Source organism: Nothoprocta perdicaria, unplaced genomic scaffold, assembly GCF_003342845.1.
Source record: "Nothoprocta perdicaria isolate Ctin4 unplaced genomic scaffold, notPer1 scaffold_74, whole genome shotgun sequence".
NCBI classification, from domain to species: domain Eukaryota; kingdom Metazoa; phylum Chordata; class Aves; order Tinamiformes; family Tinamidae; genus Nothoprocta; species Nothoprocta perdicaria.
The window spans coordinates 647,469-670,966 of NW_020456021.1; the positions used below are offsets into that span (position 1 = coordinate 647,469).

Genomic DNA, 23,498 nt, shown 5'->3' on the forward strand with positions numbered 1-23,498 from the left:
ATTCTATTCTATTAATGAGCAGTACAGTAAAGTTGTAGGAATTCATGAAATGAGCAAAAAGTAAAATATCATCATAGACATGTTGTCCAGAAAGGAGGCATCCCTCTCTCAGAGAGCATCCAACTACTCCAGATGTACGACACACACAAGCAAATCTACAGATACTTCATCATTCAGCAGAATTTTATGACTGTGTAACTTGGTCCCATAAAACCAGCAGTGGCTCTTAACACTAACCAAYTTATATGGCTTTCTGCTATGTGGGGAATAGGGAGAAAGAGCACGGAACAGGAGAACAAAACAAAAACAACTATAAAGCACTGAAAAGGAAAAGCTATTAGAGCAAAGAAGAAGAGAAGAAAAAATGATCAAAAATCTGTCAGCAGTTCTCTGATAGTATACTCAGGTCCCTGAGAATTCTTCTTCAGAAAGTCCTCAACCAAAAAATATTGGGAACCAGTGCAATTCAGAGTTGTTATATTCTTATATTATTCAGAGATATTGAGTATATTGTGCTAATCACCTCCTAGACTGCTGGAAATTGAGACTGTTGAAAACTTGAACTGTGTAAAGTGAAAAAAGGCAGTCTTTACAATTTTTTCCCAGCTTTATTCACAAACAAAAGTCATTTTATCAGCWGTTTGCTTGAGGGCATGATAGAGGTTCTTACAGATTTTTGTAATGAAAACTTATTTGTTTCTATTAAAAAAGCTTTTATGACTTCTTTTTCAGCACAGGTACCTCAAATTCCATTTTAAACATAGTATGTAAACAATTTTTATGGACTGTTGTGTCTATCTGCTAATAGACATGAACATTTTAGTTATATGTTTTAGTTAAGCACAGTGGTATTTTTTACCAACTTTTTTTCCAACTTAGTTGTTGGAAAAATAGGAACAAAAATTGTAGAAACTTTTGAAAACATTTTTCTTTGACATTACAAAAATAAATTGAGCATTACTTCTGTAATGGTTTTTGAGATACAATGTAGAATAGCATGACAAATATTACCTTTTTTATAGTGAAACAGATATAAATTATTTGCATCAATTTATTATTTTGGAATTTAGTGTTCTTGTGTAGCTGGGTACAGTTGGCAGATTTTGCATGGCTTCATTGCCATGGGAAACACTTATTTTTTTTGCAGTTAAAATACCAGTCCTAACAGACCATTAACATTATGATGTATTTGTGTTTAACTTACTTGATGTTCAAAAGTAACAGGAAGAGCACTGGGAAATAATAATAATAAAAAAGTATGTAAAAAGTATGTTTCTGATGTGTTTTTTGATGAGACATCAAAGTAAATTATCTGAATGCATATTCTTGAATTTTATTATATGTATGTATGATGGTGTATTCCAGTAAATATGCAATTCTTTGAATGCATAATCACTAGGAAAAGAGCACAGCTGCATTTACTTTAGTGTGTACAGGCCCTGAATATGTGCAAATATGGAAAGCTGTACATCATGATGTATCAAATATTTAGCATTTGATTCTGTAAGTGCTTGGAAGCTGGTGGTTTTCTGTAAAGTCCTAGTGTRGTATGACAAAGTATGCAAGATTAGTAAGTCACTAGAAAATATMCTTTTCAGATACTTTAAGAATATATTTAAATTGTTTGCCAAATATTTCAGAGAATACAGAGAAGTTAGATCATACATGATTTTTCTATAAAGGGAGAAGCATCTATAAGACCTCTTCCTAAAAGTAATTACTAAGTATAGATTTATAGAATTCTGTATTTTTCTTTGTTTAAATTCTACATTATAGATACTTGACCTTTTATTGTTTTAAGCATAGAATTTTCAGATATTATAAGCTAGAAATATTTCTAGATGTCTGTACATCAAATCTTGTTCAGTAAACTGAACAGTAAGATTTCAAAACATATGCTATGCTTATTATAAGTTCTAGACATTTCAGGATAGGTATAATTTGCATTAAATTTTTTGAAACATTAATAATTGGGCTCAGTGAAACCAGTTTTCAACTGTGTAAATATCATCATATCAAAATAATTTAATTCTCTCTTTTGTGCCTGTGTATCTTTATATGTTGGACTGAATATACATCAGGAGAATCTCATACTATAGTAAATATCAATGTTTTCTTGGCAATATGTTATGCTTATTTTTAATTTGTGTTAGTTTTTCTCTAATGTTCTTTCCAGCTGTTGGCTGTCTCTTGAAGGAGGACTCCTTTATGCTTTCGTTGGACCCGCAGCTGCTGTTGTCTTGGTAAACATTAATAGCATTTTTAATATTTTCATACAAAGTGATGCTATTTGCAAATATGCTATATGCTATATGCTATTTGAATCAAGAAGACTTAGCTATAGAACAGCACTAAATTTTGCTATAAATATTGAGCTTAGTGTTGTTTAACATACTTTCAGTTTTTTGATTCAATTAACTGTATCACATCTTTTACATCAGTTTTGTATCTCTCCATGTTTACACGATAAGCTGTGAAGGAATAAAGTGCTGCTTGGTTACACAGCAAACTTGTTACAGGCTTCAATGAGTTATTATCAGCAATATCTACGCAGCTGTCAGCGCCTGGTGAAGCTCATGGCAGGCTCGATTCAGTGGTGCCTGGCAGCGTATTGCTGTGCCAGCAAAGGGAGCAAGGGCTCTGTGCCTACTGCTTTTGCAGGGGGAAAAAAAAAAGAAAGAAAGAAAGAAAGAAAGAAAAAAAAAGGTCGTGGTATCTGAGAGATGTTACTCAGTTATGGAAATGCATTAAGATGTGGGGTTCAGTATGCCTAGCTGTAGATACATCTGCAATGTCGGGTTCTGCATCTAAACAAGATATCACAGATGTATTTCAGTGAAGTAAAAACATAGTTTAAGAGCCCAAATCAGCAGAACTCTTTCAGATGTCCATCTGAGGATAAGATGAATTGCACTCTGCGTGTGCCACTGGCTGTCAGTTGTGCACTCTGCAGCTTGTATGGTCTTTGTATAACAATTTGTTCTGAGCTTTTTGCTGACTTCTGAAAAGATTACAGGATTTGGGGCTTTTTTTGTACCAGGATACCTCTATCACCACCAGTTGTTTCTGATTTCCCCTTGCAAAAGCAAAAGTCGTAGTAGCCATCAAAGATATAGCCATTCTGCTAGAAAGATTCTCCTGATATTGATGTTTASTACTCCCATGGAGTATGTCTCAGCATTGCCTGGAGGCAAGCCAGCATCCTTTTGTGCAGCTCACAGTCCCTGTCATGGTAGAGAAGCCAAGGATGTTTACAAAAGGCCAGTCGTAATTTCCACGCAGAACTGTATGTTCCCTGTGTAATTGGCAAGCTTTATTCAGAGGTGTTCGAGCTCCCAGCCACAGTTTGCCCTCCCGTTAGTGAGTAGCTGTGGAAGGAGCTGTTCTATGCAACCACTTAAGGCTAAGTGTATGCAGCAAAAGAATTATTTAACAGCTGCTGAAAAATGTAAATGCTGAAATGAAGTGATGATAAGAAGGAATGAAAAAGAGCCAGGAAGAGAGATTGGCAACAATTAGGTATTTTGGAACAGGTCTTTATAAAATCTGTTTAAAAGAAAAAAGGACTATGTACTTCCTTCTCCCCCTTTCCTCCAAAAAAAAAAACCAAAAAACCTACAACTAAGCATTTTTAATGTATTCAGACTTTGGTATTGCCTCTCTGTAGGCTCATGCAGATTTAGGTGCATAGAGGTTAGTTTGATAATACATAGCATTCATCAAGTTGTCCATTAAATGCAATTAGTGTATCCACTGAGTGCCAAAGTCTGACTGCTGAAATACTGAATTTGTTTTTTAGGTTCRGTCTTCAAAGGATGTGTGTGATCTCAAAGTCATTTTCTTTAATGGAGCTAAACAAACCTACCCCAGCCATTCATTTGGTCTTCTAAGTAAAAGGGAACTGCAGTCAAACAAGGCTCATGCCTGGCATTTTGGTGAAAGATAGAGACAAGTCTGAGACACAGAGGGATATGGAAAAGCCAATCTGTTTTTTTCTTAAATGAGAACACTTAGTTATGCATTAARTGCCTAGAAAGTAGCATGTTTAGGTCACTTGTGTGCTAGATCTACCAACTATATCTACCATCTGCACATAATTCAAACTCAGTGTGCTGTGTCCTGGCGTAGGTTGTATGACTGCAATTAAAACTGGGGGAATACTAAAGCTGTATCAAGTTCATTGCTCGCAGGCAAGTATACATATACCTTGCTACCAGATAGAATTCAAGATTCAAAAATAAGATGTTGCAATGTATGTGAGAGAGCCATTTAAAATATGCACTTTATTGTGTTTGGGAATTGTGCCAAATTATCTCTGATGAAATACTCTGGTAACATGAGACATACTGAAAGTATGGAAAAGGAAGTTTCTGAATAAATATTCATAAATAAATAAAAAATCAATTTCTGAATATATCAGAATAAAATACCTTTTTTTTCAGACACTAAAAGCTCAACTATATGTTTTCTGTTTGACAGGTCAACATGGTGATTGGCATTTTGGTCTTTAATAAACTTGTTTCCAGAGACGGAATCCTAGATAAAAAGCTCAAACACAGAGCGGGGTAAGCAACAATTGGGTTATTTTAAAGCATATGAAGATTGTGATTGTATCACCAATTTTCAATTACAGATATTCACCAAAATGCATTTGATTGTGCTTTGAACACACACTTATAAAAATATAAGTGTAACAGCGTGTCTAACAGATTCCATTCATCCAAAAGTTGCAGTTGCATTACTCTGAGGCAATGCAACTAAACAGACTAAACATAATAAAACACAAGTACAACAGTATTAAGTGAGTTAGAATGAGGATTGAACAAATCTGGTCAAAGGTTTTGCTACAGCATCGCACATTTAAATTATTGCAATTCAGACAATAATTTTATGAAATGTATGTACAGAAGGAATCTTTTTTTTTTTTTTTTTCCCTTTACTGTGAGCTTTAATTACTGTGGTATCTAACATTTTCCAGTGATACAGCCTTAGTGAGGTTTATGCTATTCTGGCACTCCAGCTTTGTGAAGAATTTTCTTGTGTTCCTAGAATGATATATACACAGAGGTATCTTTAAAATTAGTGTGATGAAAATTGAAAGTTAAACAAATTGTTCTAAAAGACAAAAATTATAAATATCTTTTCTGTCATTATTTGTTTGCAGTTTCATTTAAATTCAGTGTTTTATCATGAGAAGGAAAGGATTATAATAGAGTTCTTTTCAAAAACTATGTTCTTCAGTGGAACAGAAACACTGTAATAGCAAAATAGATTCACTCACTATTGGAGAAAAATATTTCATGTGTGCATCATGACTTGTTTAATGCATAGGAAATATCTCAAAACTTTGCATAATATTAAACTACAGTATATATTTTTACAGCTACATCTTCAAGTATTGTGTCTTCTGTGCCAGTTTGTACTTAACAGCACCAGTATCTGCATTCTAGCAATGATAGTAGTGATACTTTCATATTACTGTAGATTACTGCTGCTGGTAAACTTATTAAAGCTTCAKTTTGAATTATTTTATCATTCTGATAACAGTACCATTCCTGAAAAATTCAGTTCCTTGGTTAGATGAGCAAGCTCATGATAAATATTTTGGCTAGTGATTTGCATTTGATTTTAATTCACTTAAATACTTCTGACTTTCTGTTCTTTCCCCTCTCTTTCTGACAAAAATAAAAAGTTTTCATTGTGATTTTTTTCCCTTTTTCTCCTTTTTCATTAGGAATTATTAATTTCTTAAACTTACCTTTGTCTACATTGCTCCATCAACCTTATTAACTGTGTAATAATTCTGAAAAAAATAGAGCAATATAAAACTATTGTAATTATTTTACGAGCTCTAACTTTTAGCAATCAGCAGATCCCATTAATATCTACTCTAATTCCAGTGATTTCAGGAGTTGGACCAGCCACAGGTTTGRCTTCAAACGTTTTCTAAGGATGTCAGAACTTACATCTAACTGTATGACTTTTTTTCAGCTACTCAGTTGTATGCTAGAGAAATCTATTTGCTTATAGCATGCTTTCCTGATGAACCAAATAACTTACTTTCTAAAAGTGTGCAACTTAATAAAGGAGTATTTTATTTTAAAGTAAAAGGCTGAAGAACTGTAAATTATGCTGTCAGAAGCAATCCAGCACTGTTATAGAAGCGTATAGGTTCTTCCTATCAAGAATCAAGAAACAATCTAACTTCTGTAATAGTATGTGAAGGTGGCTTGGCAACAGCATTGCTTGCTACTACTTGGCAAAAAGTCATGAGTCATTCTTTGGGGCATGGGAATTTGTGCAGTGTTTTGTCTCCATCAGAAAGGGTGTTGTTGCTCATTTCTCAAATATCTCTTGCCAGCCATGTTCAGAAAGGCCAGTTTATTCTTTCTGGTGAAGACTGGAGTTACATCGGTCAAAAGTTCATTCAGAATTCAATTATAGAAATTATTCATGTAGAATCAAAGCAGCAAATGGGGCAAAATTTGCTAACACCAGCTATTTCTGCCTAAATAAGTATAAGTATGTGGTGWATCAACAAATCAAGAAAGAATAGGATATGTCATCTTGACAGATCTCAGTGAGTCTTTCTGGCTTAAGAGTAACAGAAATATATGTCCAGCCAGTAGGAATATATTTGATTTTACAAACACAGCAGGTACTATTGTTATTTCCCACGTAGAGAACAGATCCATAGAGCTACAGAAAAGCCAGTGTGATAATATTAAAGCATTGCCTGTCAAGAATGGAAAGTATTTTCCCAAGTCTGGTTTGAGTATACCCAAGGTATTTTAAGGTTCATTCTTTAGAATAGATTTTTAGCTGGTGTGTATAAGCTGGTGTGGTTTCACTGACTTCTTTTCACATCCCGCTATCAAACTTACATCAGGTCATGGCTAAGCACTTTTGTTTGTACCAAGAGTCATCATTTGCTTTACCAAAAATGGAAATCACTGGAGTTCAAAGCTTGTTTGGGGTGGTATGTTTAAAAACATGTGAATGTTGAGGTTGGCAATAAGAAGGAATTCAGTCTGGTGAAATAACTGGGGAAAAAAAAAAAAGTGGAAGTGTTACCTTTCTTCACCATGTGTACTGCTTTGCACCTGGAAATAGGTAAAGAATCTTCCCTGTTTTATAATCGCATGTCTCAGTGATCTATGGTTATTTCTGGTTCTCATGGCAGAAAGATATGAAATAGCAGAGATCTTTGCTTTGTCAACTCAGGAAATTGAATGTGTGATATACTGAAAAGAGAATTTAAATTCCAGGTTTTGCCTTATAGCTCTTCTGACAGGTGCTGAGGTACAATTCTCTGTACAAAATGGGTTGAGCTTAATGCTTGTGTACTGTGTTTTATTAAAAGGCGACACAGGTCACCCTTTTTTTAAGTACCAATTGATATTTATTTCATCAGATTCCATGCATTTCAAGCCCTGTATTCAGACCTTTGTATGGCATGAATAATATCACTTCAGATGTTAGTGGGTCATTCACATCACTAGTACAAATCTGATTATGCAGGTTGTCCATATTGATTTGATGCATTTCATAAGTTCCTTTCCCTGATAATGCTCTATAATTATACCTACTTCATACCTCTCCTGTTTATGTCCTTTACCCTTTCTCAAGCAAGTCAGTTTGGATACAATAGTCTTTTTGGTGGTCTGAATAGAGGGATTTCACTCTGTGTGTCTATCCTAGCACGTGCTTATGTTTACCTCAGTGTATTTAGCAGTTTTGATCGCTGGACATTTGGGGCCTTTTTTGACTTAAATAGAGGAAATAGAGTCTGCATGAAATAAAGCCCCATAGCATTAACATTTAAAGCTAACAATAATGTAAAGTACAAAGTACAGTTTTGCAACAGTCTAGAGCATTCATCTTGAATAAGTCTACTTACTTTTTCTGCATGACGTCATATTTAAAAGCTAAATTTCAGTAGCAACGTTTTTTGGTGACAATTCAATATTTTGTTCTTTTTGTGGGTGTTCTGTTTGTTTGCAGTCAGATGAGTGAGCCTCATAGCGGTTTGACGCTCAAATGTGCCAAGTGTGGAGTAGTTTCAACAACAGCTTTGTCAGCCACCACCGCCAGTAATGCCATGTTAGTCCTGATCATTTACATCTTCTTGTTACAAATCTTATATACAGTGCATGTGAGACAATAGTTTGATGATGACAACTGTGTTTGCTAACATTGTATTTAGTGCTGAGCACATTTAAATACTTTGTTAAAAAAAGCAAATGTGTTTATTAACTGAATACAGGATATTCTTTAGAACATAAAGTAGCACAGTTATATACTTGTTTGTGATATTGAAGTTAACTTGATAAAGTGCCATCTTAAGTATGTTTTATTTTAATAGTAAGCTTTTAATGGTTTGTCTGCAATTTTACAATGCCATTTTTCTCTTCTTTCAATAGGGCATCTCTTTGGAGTTCCTGTGTGGTATTGCCACTTCTGGCCCTGACTTGGATGTCTGCAGTTCTGGCCATGACAGACAAAAGATCAATATTATTTCAGATTCTTTTTGCAGTATTTGATTCATTACAAGGCTTTGTTATTGTCATGGTCCATTGTATTCTTCGAAGGGAGGTGAGGAATGGCTTCCCAGTTTTCTAAAGGCCTTTGTTCCTGCTAATCTCTCAACTGCTGTTTGATGTTATATACAGCTTGCTCTGCAGAAATATATTTTATAGAAGGAGAAAAGTATTTTATGATGAGATATGAAGAGGAACAAAGGGGAAGATCAATTAATTCCAGATGCAGAATGTCACTTTCTGTATAAAACTTAATCAGAGGTCAACTTCTTTAATCAAGCCCAAGTTCAGCTTTTCAGGTGTTAGGCTTTCCCAGTATCATGAGTGCAGGGAAATGCTAACATGAAAGCCCCTTTTTTGAAGAACAAAAGCTATATATTTTTCTGAAACACTGATTCAAATACAGAATGATTCTGCTTGTACTGTTTCTGAAAGAGGAAACACAACAAAACATGTGGCTTGTAGATAGGGTTGAGCCATCCTTTCAATTCTGCAACACTCAGTTCCTAATATACTTAAGCTACAGGGAAAAGGAGGATAAAGACAGATGTTAGCTTTGAAAACAGCTTGGAAAAGCTGGAGTCACTATCCTGCCCTTCACAACTCTAAGCCTCCTACTGCCGAATTCACCACCACTCAAATCCGATGACAAAGCTATCACATTAAGTGCTCTTTAGCCTGACTCCAGGAAGGCATCTGTAATGTAGCTAATCTACTAACTGATCTAACATTTTTGTTGAAATGAGTTTCATTTCACACAACAGCTTTGCTGTAATAACTGTACAAGTGAGAACCTCTATCAAAAATGAGCAGAAAGAGCCCAAGAGTAACATGTTCCACTAGTATACCCATTACAGAACTCATGTCTATCTTTCAGGACTGAAAAATTGGGAAGAAGTTTCGAAAGAGGTTTATTGGCAATTACTGAGAAAGTGAGGAATCTCGCATGGTGGTTTTCCTTTCCACCACTCATAGTCTTCATATATTGAAGATCACCAAAAAAAAAAAAAAAANAAAAAAAAAAAAAAAAAAAAAAAGAAAAAAAGAAAAAAGGGTATAAGTGACACAAGTGACACAATTTATTTCAGTCTTCTAGTGGTGCACCACCCTGTATGAATTTTGTATAATTATCCTTCACAATGTTTGGATTATATTATTCTAGCAAAGGATTAAAGGTTTCAATTTTTAGAGAGAAAATTTATGAATTCTTGAAGAAATCATGCAAGAATGATTTTTTTGTTGTTGTGCTGACCCATCCCACTTTATTCAGGATATTCACTTTTTGTTTGTTTCTTTGTTTGTATTTGGTTATTTAGGATAAAAAGATGTGTAGAGAAAGAGGTGCAAGTTAAGGCAAATCTATTTTATGTATCCCGTTATTTTTCTATCATTTTCCTTCCCAAATGATATATATTTTTAAGAGAGGGTATTCTTATTCTAGAATTGAAGTCCACCATTTTACATATTCTCTTAGTAAAATAGTAAGACACTGCAATCATTTATATTTCATTTCTTCAGTAACAGTACATCCATTGGGATATACTAGTTATGTGGGAAAGAGTATGCTAACTGTCACATACGAGGATCCATATTTATTTAAAAATATATGGATTTCTAGCTCAAGATTGCATGTGAAACCTTCAAAATACAAAGCATTATAAACAGCATTGTCTGTGAACTATACAGAAAGCTTGCACCATGTGCCTGGTAATCAAAATATCTGATTTGGTAAGAAAAAAAAGACCAAAATCCGTATGAAATTCTAAAGATAACATAATGATGTATAAAGATAAAAAAATAAGAAATCAAAGCCTGATCCAGTAAATTAATGTTTATTTTGGAGAAATGGAAAAATAACATTTTGGTGGCTTAAAATAAGATTGATGTATCTTCCCACAACGCCCCAAGCATTGAACCGAAGACAGGTGCCCAGCTTAATAACAAGTCTGATGAAAGCACTTTTCTTCTTCTGTTGATACTTTGATATTATTGAGCATTTCATTGCTCTTGCTCCCCTTACAGGTAGGACTCTAGTGAAGAAGGTGGAATTAGGTTGTTCTATAACTTGACTCAGTTTTCTAATTTGTCTCGGATCACTTTTAACTCAGTAATTCTCATGCAAGCATTACACAAAACATATTTTTATATGTCAGTACAGGAATTTAGAAACTTCATTGTTTTTGTGTGTGCAAAGCAGTAGCTAGCTATGGTTTACTTTGTTCACTGCTTCTTTGGCAAATCTCATACAGATCTCATTTGCCAGCAAAGAACCATCACTTTGGTTAACTACTTAAAAGAGTTGTTCCATTAAGTCAATCTTGACAATTATGGACCTGGTACTGACAATGAAATTCTAAAAGAAAGACATCTGTTAATACAGCTAATAAGAATATCCACAAAGTGTTTTAGAAATGACATCATAAGAAAATTTCCCAGTGAAGCTCCAAAAGCACTGAAGTACCATCTGATTGTCCCTTATCGTAAAGGGGAGGKTTTTTTTTTCCTTCAGGCATGAAAAGTTGGACGGAAGTAAAGGTACTGTGACAAATTAGTCACTAATGAGAAGATTAGCTCAGTCAAGATGATGACAGTGAAGGTGGTAAAAGACACAGAAGCATAACCATACTTCTGTTTGAACTCTAGTTGACATTTCACATTCTTTTATTCTCCAGATCTAAATTACAGACAGGCAAAACATTTTGAGGATTAAGATGATTAAGAGTATTTTTGTTTGTTTTTGTTTTTCCATGGGAAAATAAGAGTTCTTCAAGTACAGCAGAGAAGTAAATGTTGATACACTTGAAAAAAAAATTCAAAAATGTGTTATGTAGACCAGTTTGCAGCAGCAAAGACATAATTGCTGTCTGCAACAATTTAATATTCAGAAGGAGACTTAAATCCAATAAGGCATGTTTCAAATTGGCTCCTTAGTCTAGCTGTAGAAACTGGTAGGTCAGTCTCCAATATAAGCCTAGACAGTGGCCATCTCGCACAGTGTGCAATAAAGTCCTTGCACTGCACTTGATACCTCCTCAGTTGAAGGAATCATCTGCTACTTTCTGTTGTCTGCAGAAGTGTTTTGTTCTGCCAGTACATATCAGTGAAAAYCTGCCAACATATTTATCATACTTGATGACAACTACAAAGCTATTTCAGTTATAGCCTATAGGATTGATCTAGTATTTATAGCATGCCAGCATGGGCAAAACAATAATTCTGGCTGTCAGAAAAAAAATGTGGGGTGGTATATATCACAATAAAATTCAAACAAAGAGGACAGCCCTGCTTTACTATGCCCTTATTATTCTTAATCTACCAAGAGAGAAAGACTTCTACAGTTATTTATGAAACCTTTTTGTCTCCCCTGAAGTTATTGACATAAACATACAATAGCAGAAATATTTTGGACTTCTGGAAGTTCAGAAGTACAAATATGCTGCATCAATAATGTTACATGAGAAGGGCTTCATTAGGGAATCATGGAGGTTTGCTAACTAAGAAATAAAACTGAAAGAGATGTGATGCACTGTGTCCAGTTCTGCCTCCCAGAACCAGTTTAAGGTGTTTGGGAAAGACAAATCTTTGAATAACTCTATTTCCTATCTTCTAAAACAAACCCAATTATATATTTCATCTGAACAACTTCAGAAATTAGGTAAGAAAAATGCAAAGAGTTAGGTATTATTGCTTTGTGTTGCTTTCCTATCCTGGAGAGTTGACTTTTTTTTTTTTTTCTCCTTCTTGCTGTTTAAACACTTAATTGGGCATTGGAAGAATGTGCATTGTAAGTCACAGAGCAGAGATTGAGAGCAAAAGCTAGTGCTCTGACTTCTTAACCATCAGAGCAAAACATTTTGCCTGACCTGCCTGAACACAAGATTGTCTGAAGCTAATTTGAATCGTACTGAGCAACTCCGGTTCTGCAGCTTCTGGGAGGAACCTGCATGCATTTTCTCCCTTGGCTGTGCTCTGTTGGCTGGAGTGCATTTGGATTAAATGCATCGTTGGCATCCAAAGCCCGCATTTCTGTATTGCAGGAGAAAAAAAGCAAAAACACAAGTAGGGAGCAGCATAGTTATAAAAGCTTTGAGTTGGTTACGGTTGCTAAGGAAACCACTTCCTTGGTATCCGCACGTTCATCACATCTGCCTCCCCTGCTCTGCCTGCCTCTACAGAAATCTTGTAACTTGATGWTAGGAGGGAGGAACAAGATTATGCTTCAAAGTAAGATAAAGATAACCCTGGCTTTACATATTCAAGCAACAATATTGAATAGCTGGCTTTAGAAAACAAGCAAGTATTTAGGCAGCTCAGCTTTTTATTTGTGATGTGTGTGAGGATGCCTAGAGGTTGCAGCATATGTCAATATTATGGGCATGGCTCTATTTGACTTTATTGACAGATTCAAATAATATGTTGCTCACATTTAGAAAATGTTGTAAGAAGTGTGCATATTTAAGAGTATCCTAACACCCAGTACAGAAAATGCTGAAAGCTTCATTCTTATTTCTATTCTATATTAGTCTTCTTTCACCTACAGCAGTCACTTGTCAAGACTCACTAAAGGGTTGTGCACTTTAAAATAATGCTTCCTAATTATAAAAAAAAATACTTTTGCTTCATTTTATTTTCCCTTTGTGAAGACTCTGAAGGAGCTTGCAAGTAGAATATGGTCTATTCAGAGGGGGAACCTTATGTTCAGCTTCAATTAATGAATTATCCTTTTTTTTGCTGCTTACAAAAGTATCCATCAGTACAATAGGATTTTTCTTGTATACTGTTAAAATACTGGTAAAAATATTCCCTTTTATTCCAAAAGTTGCCTTGCTGTCCCTAACGTGTGAGAATTCAGCAAAATATATTTGCATTGCATTGTCAGCAAACAGGAACTGCATTTTTACTCTGGTATGGTTCTCTGAACCATACCTAAAGTTGTTTCCTCCGTTTTATAGGGTTTTACTCCTATAAGAGATTCAAGAGATCCCCTATACAGAGTTAGAGCTTATGACTGGAATCAGTAATATCTTGCAAACTCACTTATACTTTAAAGAATACATAGGAGAGCACTATGCGCCTTCCAAGAATCTTTTATCAAGCAGAAAACAGGTTTTGTTTTGCAGTGGTTAGTACATTTGTTAAGCCTGCTGTTAGACCTGTGCCAAACAGAGTGAGAAGACAGGCAAATACTTCATTAAGAGAAATTTGGTCATCTGGGTCATGTGCCAAGTTATCCCTGTTTGATGGTTAATTCTGTCCATTGACAAATTTAACTTTGTGGGGCTTCTGTGATTGATTGACAGACTTTGCACCAACTACAAAATAGAGAAAATGTRTGAAATGGCAGTTAGACAGTTATGTTTACTGGTGCTGGATTATTCAGTATGCTCATGAAAACCCATGTGTTATATTGCTTACAGTTTAACTTAATCTTTAATAGCATTAGTATGTGATGTTGCACAAGAATCAGTATAAGATATTGTTTTCACAGGTTCAAGATGCATTCAGATGTCGACTAAGAAACTGCCAAGATCCAATCAATGCAGATTCTTCAAGTTCTTTTCCTAATGGACATGCTCAAATAATGGTTAGCTTTTTTTTCCCTTTGACTCTGAATCTAGTGTTCCTAACCAAAAGAAAAGAACTTACAGTACTGTACATGGCAAGTATGCATAGCTGAAGCACTAGCAGCATTTTAAAACATAAATCTATTTAGGTCATTGTGTCCTTGATTGAATCTCTTAGAAAGTTTAAATTATTGGTGATCACTCAGTGAGGCACAGTGAATTAGTATATATTCCACCTCAGTTATTTATGATGAAAGATCCTTGCAAAAGATATGGAAAAATAATCTAATAATATATAATGAATTTTTATACCATTGGTGTAAAAAGTACTGATGCATTTGACAGTCTTCTCTTCATGAAGACTTCAAAAATATTTCCTTCAAATTAATTCAGACAAGGAGAAAGTGCTGGATATTCTTCTAGAAGGAGAATCTATTTATGAGCTTGAACTAAGGAGATAGTGAAAGGACTGCTATACCAATTTGGATTTACTAATATAATCAGGTATACATTAAGTCAAAATATTGATCCCTTCATTTTCAGTGACAGTTTGTCATTGATCATAATGGGGACAAGATCAGACCCTAAAAATGCAAAGMTCCTTGAGCAGATGCCCTTGAAAAAAATAGTGCAAGAATCCAATGCATGGATTTCACAGACAAAAACAAGGTCAGTTTTAGCAAGTATGTTTTAAATAATAAACCTTTCATGGAAATAAAAATGTAACTAGAAAGTACTTGAGTTCTATACCAAACTAAGTAGCATTTTTTAACTATGAAAATTGACCTTGGGTTCTCAACCATTAAAATTCGTTCTTACTTCCGACAATTCCTTTTTACCCATTGGAATACATAATAGCTGTTTTCAAGGAGTACAAAGTTTACTCTGATTACATTAGCATCAGGGACTGGCRAATGTTATATAACAAATTTGCACTGAATAACAAATTAATAAAGTTTCAGACGTAGTGAACTAATTGGATTACACTTATTCACAGTAATTTGTATTTCAGACTATTTTCCATACTTCTGTTTATAAAATTATTATGAAAAACTTCCTTAAAGATGATCCTTCCATGAGTTGTAGAAGTTACTCTTCCGTATACATAATAAGTATACACTGTATCGTTTTATTAAAATTATATACTCCCACCTATTTTATTTTATTTTTTCTGGTCAGGCAGCATACTTTGAAAACCACCCAGTTATACTTTAGGAAACTTTGTAAAGCTCTGCTGTTGTAAAACAATATACTTCACCTTCTCAGCAACAAGAACCACTTTTAAGAGACTATGACTCTGTAAGTAGGACATTTTGGAAGCGTAGCTGGCAAAAAGGCATTGTGGTTTAGTTTTCAATTAATAATGTCTGTCCTTTTTCATTGTTTCTTGTTACAGACTGATTTTGAAAAGGACGTGGACATTGCATGTCGGTCAGGTAAGGACATTGGGACAGTCATTTAGTCAAAAAAAAGAGAAGAAAAATATCAGGCTCTAATTGCTCCCAACTTAAAGTTATAATTTTAAATTGATGCTACAATATGAACACATTTATTTCATGTTCTATAACTATAGCTTTCTATATAGTGYTCTATATAGAACGCTTTCTATAGCGTTCTATAGCTTTGCCTCCCTCTGCATTTTAAAAATACACATTTTAACAAGTTTACCCTGCCAGTTTTGCTTAAGTAAAGCACTTATTGAAAAATAAATAGTCTTTTAAACACTGGAGAGATTTTAGATCTAAGAGATATCCCCCCAAAATATTGTTTTTTCCTGCAGAGGTAAGTCTGTCTAGACTTTCTATTTTCAATGAGGAGAGGCAGAGAAAGAGTGAGTCTGTCTTAGCTGTTCCCCATCACACACCCAGATGATACTGWCTCTTTTTTTCTGGTTATAAGGGGAGACGAGGATGATTTCACTAAGGTAAAGTTTGAGTTTCCAAATATCCTTAAAAATTGCCAGCTTTGTCTTTTTTTGCAGTAAGGTACTGGTTCTGTATATTTTAGCTTTTTTTTTTTTTTTCCACATGTGTTTATGTTGGAAGGAGAAAGGCAGTATATAGTAATGCAAATGCATGCCTGCAACCAACTATTACAGAGAAATATTAGTCCATTAGTACAATATTAGTCCATTTAGTTCCCTTTTTTACCTCTGTCAACATTGCTCTACAGTTCAGATAGCCATGTSAGGGACATCCTTAAGGAGGTGGACTTTGAATACTGTTACAAATGGGCTTTACTAGTTAAAAATATAAGCTTGTTTCCCTTTAATGGAAGTTTTAGTAATAGGTCACCGAGAGAACATGCGTAACTGGAAACAATGCGTGAAGGGGATGGGCATGTGAAGGGCATGTAAATTTTTGCTAACTCACAGTGTTGGGTATCTGCAAATACCCTAATCCTTCACTTCTGTAACATTACGTACAGATATATTTTTTTCCTGTTTGAAAAACCAGAGAGAGCATTGCATGATGTAGTAGAGTGGGCTGCCTGATGAGCTGTTTGCTGTGGAACATCTCAGTGAACTGACAGGTCTTGGAGGATCTGGGTCATGAAGACCCTCCGGCTACAAAAGGGGATCTAAATGTAGCACTCGAGATACTCCAAGTCATCTTACTGTCTGAGCCCATGAGCTGAATCTCATTGCACAAGATAGCACCATTGTAAATTAACCTATTATTTTAAATTGGGACAAGATAATCCTGGCATCTAACTAGAGCATGTCCAGTAATAGGTTATTTAAAAAAAAAAATTGTTCATACTTATGTAGCCTTTTTATTCCATGACAAATCTTGAGTTATAGACTTATTATATATATATTTAATAAAATTGAATAGAGTCTTTGGTCTTGAATGTGTCCTTCAGTGTCCCTGGAAGTTTTGTATTAGATGAAGAGACTGATAATTTTTACGTGTAGAGCTTAGTCTAATAAAAAGTGCTGGATGTTGCTACAGTCTTGACCAGGGAGACCTACATCAGAAGTGCTTTATGACTGTTTTATGAGACATGTTTCTATTTTTATAAGCTTACTGAATGTGGTAAAATATGTCTTTCTGATACCAGTAGAATTCCTCCTCAATTTGGTTATATGTCTCTTCTATTTAGTCAATAATTGCATACGGAAAGATTAAAATAAATCAGTGAACAAAATCAGTGAAATAAATCAGTTAAAAAAAAATAGGAGCTCAGAAACACATGTCCATAATTATAATCTTACAGTAGATCATTAGGGTGAATTTAAAAAATGATTTTGCCTTACAATCTGTTTTGACATTTTCCATGGCGTTATTTGTTGCTAATAATGGCAGTACAGATGCCATAGTGGGGTTTGGTTTTTTTTTTTTTTTTTTTTTTTAACTCTTAATCAAGTTCCATGTGGCTTGCCTTTGCTTAAGCTGTAGGGCATGTAAGATCTATGTGAGGCAGTAGGAATGACTGAAGGACTGCTTTTAATTTATGTAAATGAAGTGAGGCTTAATGGGACATCTGTATCAGTTATATGCAGTAGGTAGATGCTGATGAAATAAAACCCTTTTCAAAAGCAATATTTATAGAATAGAAGTTACCCAATGGATTGGGAAAAAAAAAAAAAAAGTTAAAATGCATTGGTAAAGGGAACACTGTTAAAGAAGACCACAACTAAAAGACTTAGTTTAAAGAGGCATAGATTCACATTGTGAGAGCTCTTTCCTTTGATCCACAGTTCTGCATAAAGACATCGGACCTTGCAGAGCAGCCACGATAACAGGAACGCTTTCTAGAATTTCTCTAAATGATGAAGAGGAAGAAAAAGGACCAAACCCTGAAGGAATGAGCTATTCTACATTGCCTGGAAACATCATTTCCAAAGTCATCATTCAGCAGCCCACAGGTCTCCACATGCCTATGAGTATGAGCGAACTGGCCAATCAGTGCTTGAAAAAAGACAACAGTGAGCTACGGAGGACTGTGTATTTATGCACTGATGATAACTTGAGAGGTGCAGATATGGACATAGTCCATCCTCAAGAAAGGATGATAGAAAGCGACTACATAGTAATGCCTCGGGGCTCAGTAAATACCCAACCATCACTGAAAGATGAGAGCAAAATGAATATAGGCATGGATACGTTGCCTCATGAAAGGCTGTTACACTACAAAGTTAATCCAGAATTCAATATGAATCCCTCTGTAATGGACCAATTTAATATCAATTTAGACCAGCACCTTCCCACCCAAGAACATATGCAGAATCTACCATTTGAGCCCCGCACAGCTGTAAAAAACTTCATTGCCTCAGAGCTGGATGACAATGCAGGATTATCAAGAAGTGAAACTGGATCCACAATATCAATGAGCTCTTTAGAGGTCAGTGACATATAAACAAATTACATGCTGTGTTGTTCTAATTATATGATAAGGTAATAGTGGCTTGTGTTCACGAGTTGCTATGAATGTTTTAAATCAGCATAAATTATTGTTTGGAATCACACACTGCTCTTTGTATTCCTCTTAGTATCAGAAGGATTTGTACCTAGAAAACAAGAATAATTTTTCAGAACCTTTCAATATGAAACTGTACTGTACAGTTCTAGGGGTTCAACTGCCAGAATTTCATGACCTACGGTAAAGTACACTGGAAAATACTGTGCTACCATGAGAACAAAAAATATTCCTGCCAGATGCAAATGATAATCATTGACTCCTCCTACACAAGTATTCAAAAACAATTGTAATTTTATTGCTGACAAAATGTGTCTCATGGAAAGAGTGGATGATTCAATCCAGTAGTTCATCATTTACTGATTTAGTTTGAATGCACAGGTAGAAGAAATTGCAAGACATTACTAAAATATGCTTGTGGGGTTTAAATGTTATAAATATAAAAGCTACTTACTGTCCTTACTTGAGACCAAAGGGTTAGATACTGTCATTCCTACTGAGTCTTTACTTCTGTAAAATCACCAGTGAGGTAGAGCTGATTTCATACATTGTCCCCTTAAAGAATCAGACCTTTTCAAATGTTATGAAATCCAGCATTTATAGTACTCTCTTTCTCAGAAGAAAGTTAGAGCTGAAAACAAATCTACTGTRTACACAGACTTGAATCCATTAACTATTACTCTGCATCAGTGTTGGGAAGTAGAGGAGCTACATGATTTTTTTATTCACAGGCACAGAACTGTAGTCCATACTTTGTAGACATAAATGATACTTGTGGATGATTTTTTTTAAATTGAGTTGGTCTTTTATGTGTCTACTGACTGGAGAATGTGGACAGAAGATCAGAAATTAGTGTATCTTTTGAAGAGATGCTTTTAAAAGTTTTGGTGGTAAAATATTTCTCTTGTCCTTTGCATCATGTCTGTGCTATAACTGAAAACAAATCATTTGAAAAATGGAACATAGCAAAATAGTGACAAATTTTTGTGTGTGATTTTAAGTGAATGGGTGTAATCTTGGGGAAAGTCTTCAAATGGGCTTCTAAAATGCTTAAGTGATTGTCCACTCAGAAAGACTGGTTCTTTTTAAGCCCTTTTGCATCAGTTAAAAAATTACAGCCCTCAACTCAAATGTTTTTGTCGATAGATCTTAAGGTGGTAGACAAAAGTTCTCCATTTTTATGAAACACAAAACTTGATTACTTCAAGACACCTTCCAGCAGTATCCCCTTCTGTCTGTCTGCAAGACCATCTTTCAGATACTTTTAGTGAGATACGGAGACTCAAATCCAGGTGGTTTAAGGTTAGAGGTGTAAATGAAATATTTAAGGAAGGATCACAGTTCCCTGGGGAGATAGATATACCTGCAAGAGCAAGAGTCATCCACTCCATCTGAGCATTGAATATCATTCCAGAGAAAACTCTGGAGATGCCTCTTTCTTACCACTAGTGGAAGAGGAAACCTAGAAGACCTAGCAGAAGGTTATAGAGAAGTTGGAAAAAATAGGACAGTAATGTCTTTATCTCACACAGAGTTGTGATTTGTGAGGTCACTTAGGAAAATGTTCCTGAAAATCCATGAGTATATTGTATTGCTCCTCTAAAGTTAAAGTCTTTTCACTGTATTTGTATCATATTTTTATTTCATCACTAASATGTAGCATAGATACCTGATCTAAATGACGATTCTGCATTTCATTTTTATGCTGAGGAGACTACTAAATATATAGTGAAAAATACAATAAAATAAATAAACTATAGTGCAAAATATGTAGGTTGTTCTATTAGATTTAGAAAGTTGTTTTTTAGTCCAAGAGGTTGTAAATAAGTAAGCTATTAAACCTAATTGAATCCAACCTAATCTATGTGTTAGGAAGAAAACTGATAGTAGAGCAGATCAAAAATGAAAGGAACTGTTTTGGGTTTTGATTCTGCCTTTGCGGTTCTCAACCCTGATCGTATAATGTTACTTCGTCTTTTGATAAAGATATGCTGCATTGAATTGAAGATGGGCACATGGGAAACATGGCATACAAGAACRGATCCATTAGCAGATCCAGAGTGAGCCAGACGAGGAACGTGAATGTGTATTGGGCACTCAATGGGTGGGAAGTGATGAGTCAAAGCCTTCAAATGCTATTGCCTGGAACTGGGAGCAAGGGAGCTCCTCTGTGCAAAGGCAGCTCCCCGTCACTGCACTGGGGTCTGGGGGCTCCCTGAGATCGGCGAGGAGAGCATTGCAGTGCCCTCTGCATGGTGCAGGGAGCTGAGTCGTGTCCAGTCTACATTTCCTGGTGCTTTCTCCAGAACTACTATACCACTATTATTGTTTACCTTGCAATTATAGAGTAATCATCAGTTCTTATGTAACTGAAGTGCAATTAGGCCATTTGTAACCTCTGCTGACACTGTTTATTTATTTATTTATTTAAGGTCAGGAATTATTAGGAACATAATAAAGGGAATAGCTTTTATAGTGGTTAGAGGGTTAGAGAAAATATCATTTTATCAGAGTAGCTTCAGATGTTATATGATCCATCTTAAGCTAAGAGCTAGGCCAGCTTCTGATTTCAAGGGTATAATTACAAACTCTCAAACACTTCAAGCCACAGAAATACTGCAGGCACAACTGTTTGCAACTGAACACCCAATAAAACATAATATGTACAACTAATTGTTCTTATTTGTCCCTTGCATTTTGTGGTAGATAGTAATCTTTTTGCTCATGAAACTGAACCAGCAGAATTAGGGGCCACTTAGGAATATATAGGCCATAAGTTTTTTCACTTCATAAAAGAAAATGATTTCTTTTAAAGTTCAACTCCATCTCACTGCTGAAATACTGGAATATTGTGTTTTATGAAACTAATCAGCAGGAACATATGAATTACTATTCAAAGAATTCTGAATTGCARAAAAAAGATCATTTTCTGCATTTTGTGCATTCCAGGAAAAAAAGATAATCAACCCTTAGAACAATATGGGTCTATTCAAATATTTAAAAAGTGTATACAGAGACAGATTAAAAGTGAAGGCTGAAATGTCAGGTCTTTTTCACATTCTTTTTTATTTAGATTTTTTATTCATTATGATAATTGGAGATGAATGTTTGGGACAGAACTATAATATTAGTACTGGAAGGTATGTCCTGACTTGTGGTTCTGCTCCATCTTCCTTACCGTTAGCTGTCTAAGTGTAGGCACTGCCCTTCTGATAAGAAAAAGAACTTTTCACCTCAGGATCCGTTTTATAGTCAGTGGAGAGAAATAGTTACTTTTAGGCCACTTTTACACTTTTAGACATCTGTTTTAGGATGAAGTAAATCACATGATGTCAATGCTGGTCTCTCTCTACTGGCCCCGTAAAGGAAGCCAGGATGAGTAGTTCAGACATAAACATAAAAAATGCAGATGCCCTAAATTTAGTCAAATGAATCCTGCAGTGTGTCACAAGCTTTCTTCTAGTTTTTATATCTACCTRTTTTTATCACAGGAAAAAAATGCTTCATTGGGAGCAATCAAATGCTTTGCTATGTAAGGAAGATTTTCAGCTTTCAGAAAGATAGTCATCTGAGAACGCCATAATATTTACATACAAGTAGACCCCAGTAAAAATTTATAAAATTCAGGATCTACATATTCCCAATGTGCAAGTCAGTGATTTTTTATTTTATTTGTTATGTACCCAAAAGTGCTCAGATGATTATAGGCCCAGGCAAGCATATTAGTACATCACTGAGTTTCTTAGGAGGAGTAATAGAACATCTGTTTAGTCTTCTACACATCCCTCACATGCTTGGGTTCAAATTGGCTTTGCTGCCTTGGCATCAAAGTGGTTTGGGGAGTGCTCCTTCAGTTCAAAGTGTATGGGTTTTAATGAAGGAGGCACTCTGAATACTCTTTTGGAATGGTTTTTGTTTTGAAAACTTGCACTCAGAGTGCTGTGCTCATTAAAGCAAAATTACTTTAAAGAGAAGCAATGCATTCCTAGCCTCTTAGATTCAGAGAAGGGTTAGGAGGCTTAAATGCAGAGGAAGAGACTGATCTGTGCAGCCTATTTCTAAGCTGAGCACTTCTTTACCCGTTATGGTGTTCGAAAAAAAAAAAAAGAAAAAAAGAAAAGGGAGTAGATCACCTGCTGCCTCACTATGTGAGGAGCCTGGGATCAGAACCTTTGTGGAGCAGGATTGACGGGTCATTTCAACAGAATCATTTATATAGCATGAGCAGAAATGGGAAACTGCAAAGAAAAAGAAAGGAAAAAAGTTGAAAGGAGACAAAGAGTTGTAACTTTTATTAAAGGAAGTACATGCAAACACAAGGAAAAGAAATAGTTTTTACGAAAAAAAAAAAAAGGAGAGCTGCTGCTGTAAAAGTATGTGCAGATTGGGTTTATATGTGGAATCTTATACAAGAGAAACAAGAGAAAAGAAGGAATCTTATACAAGAGAATGTTACAGGATGATTTAGGAGGGAAGAAACATATATATATTTTTTTCAGTACTCCCAAGTTGAATGAAAGGACTTCTAGGATGGCATGCCATGAAAAGGACTGTTTTTTTTTTTTTTTTTATCTTCTCTTTCCCTTGTTTATTGTTCTATTCCAGTTTCTGCTTCGAAATCTTTGTGTGGATAAAGACACCTCCTAGAAGGAACAAGTTGATTGTATGCTCAAGATACCTTTCTCTATTTATTCTCTAATACATTCAAAGAAAATCATCTCCAGAACATCTTAACCAAAGAGCAGATGTGGGACTTCAGGAAAAAAATAATATTATAGCTGAGGAAATACAGAGATGCAGAAAAGACAATGAAATGGAAAGAAAAAGAAGTATGGATAGAGAGGAGACAAAAAAAAAAGACAGAACTGACAAAAAAAAAAAAAGAAAGATAGCAGAAATGGAGAAGAGGCTTAAGATTAAAATATTATAAATAGCAAAATAAAAGCATAAGGAAAAAAAAGTAAGGTCTTAT

At 35.0% G+C, this 23,498-nt stretch overlaps 1 protein-coding gene across 1 annotated transcript in view; it reads left to right on the forward strand.

Moving 5' to 3' along the window:
* The window catches only part of LOC112957592 (adhesion G protein-coupled receptor B3), a 247,506-nt gene that overhangs the window by 208,084 nt on the left and 15,924 nt on the right, over nucleotides 1-23,498 (forward strand). Inside the window, exons 20-26 of the mRNA XM_026051260.1 lie at nucleotides 2,177-2,243; nucleotides 4,480-4,565; nucleotides 8,005-8,103; nucleotides 8,424-8,595; nucleotides 14,029-14,124; nucleotides 15,501-15,540; nucleotides 17,808-18,451. Of these exons, the coding sequence (XP_025907045.1) occupies nucleotides 2,177-2,243; nucleotides 4,480-4,565; nucleotides 8,005-8,103; nucleotides 8,424-8,595; nucleotides 14,029-14,124; nucleotides 15,501-15,540; nucleotides 17,808-18,451 (1,204 nt within the window). The remainder of the gene's footprint in view (nucleotides 1-2,176; nucleotides 2,244-4,479; nucleotides 4,566-8,004; nucleotides 8,104-8,423; nucleotides 8,596-14,028; nucleotides 14,125-15,500; nucleotides 15,541-17,807; nucleotides 18,452-23,498) is intronic.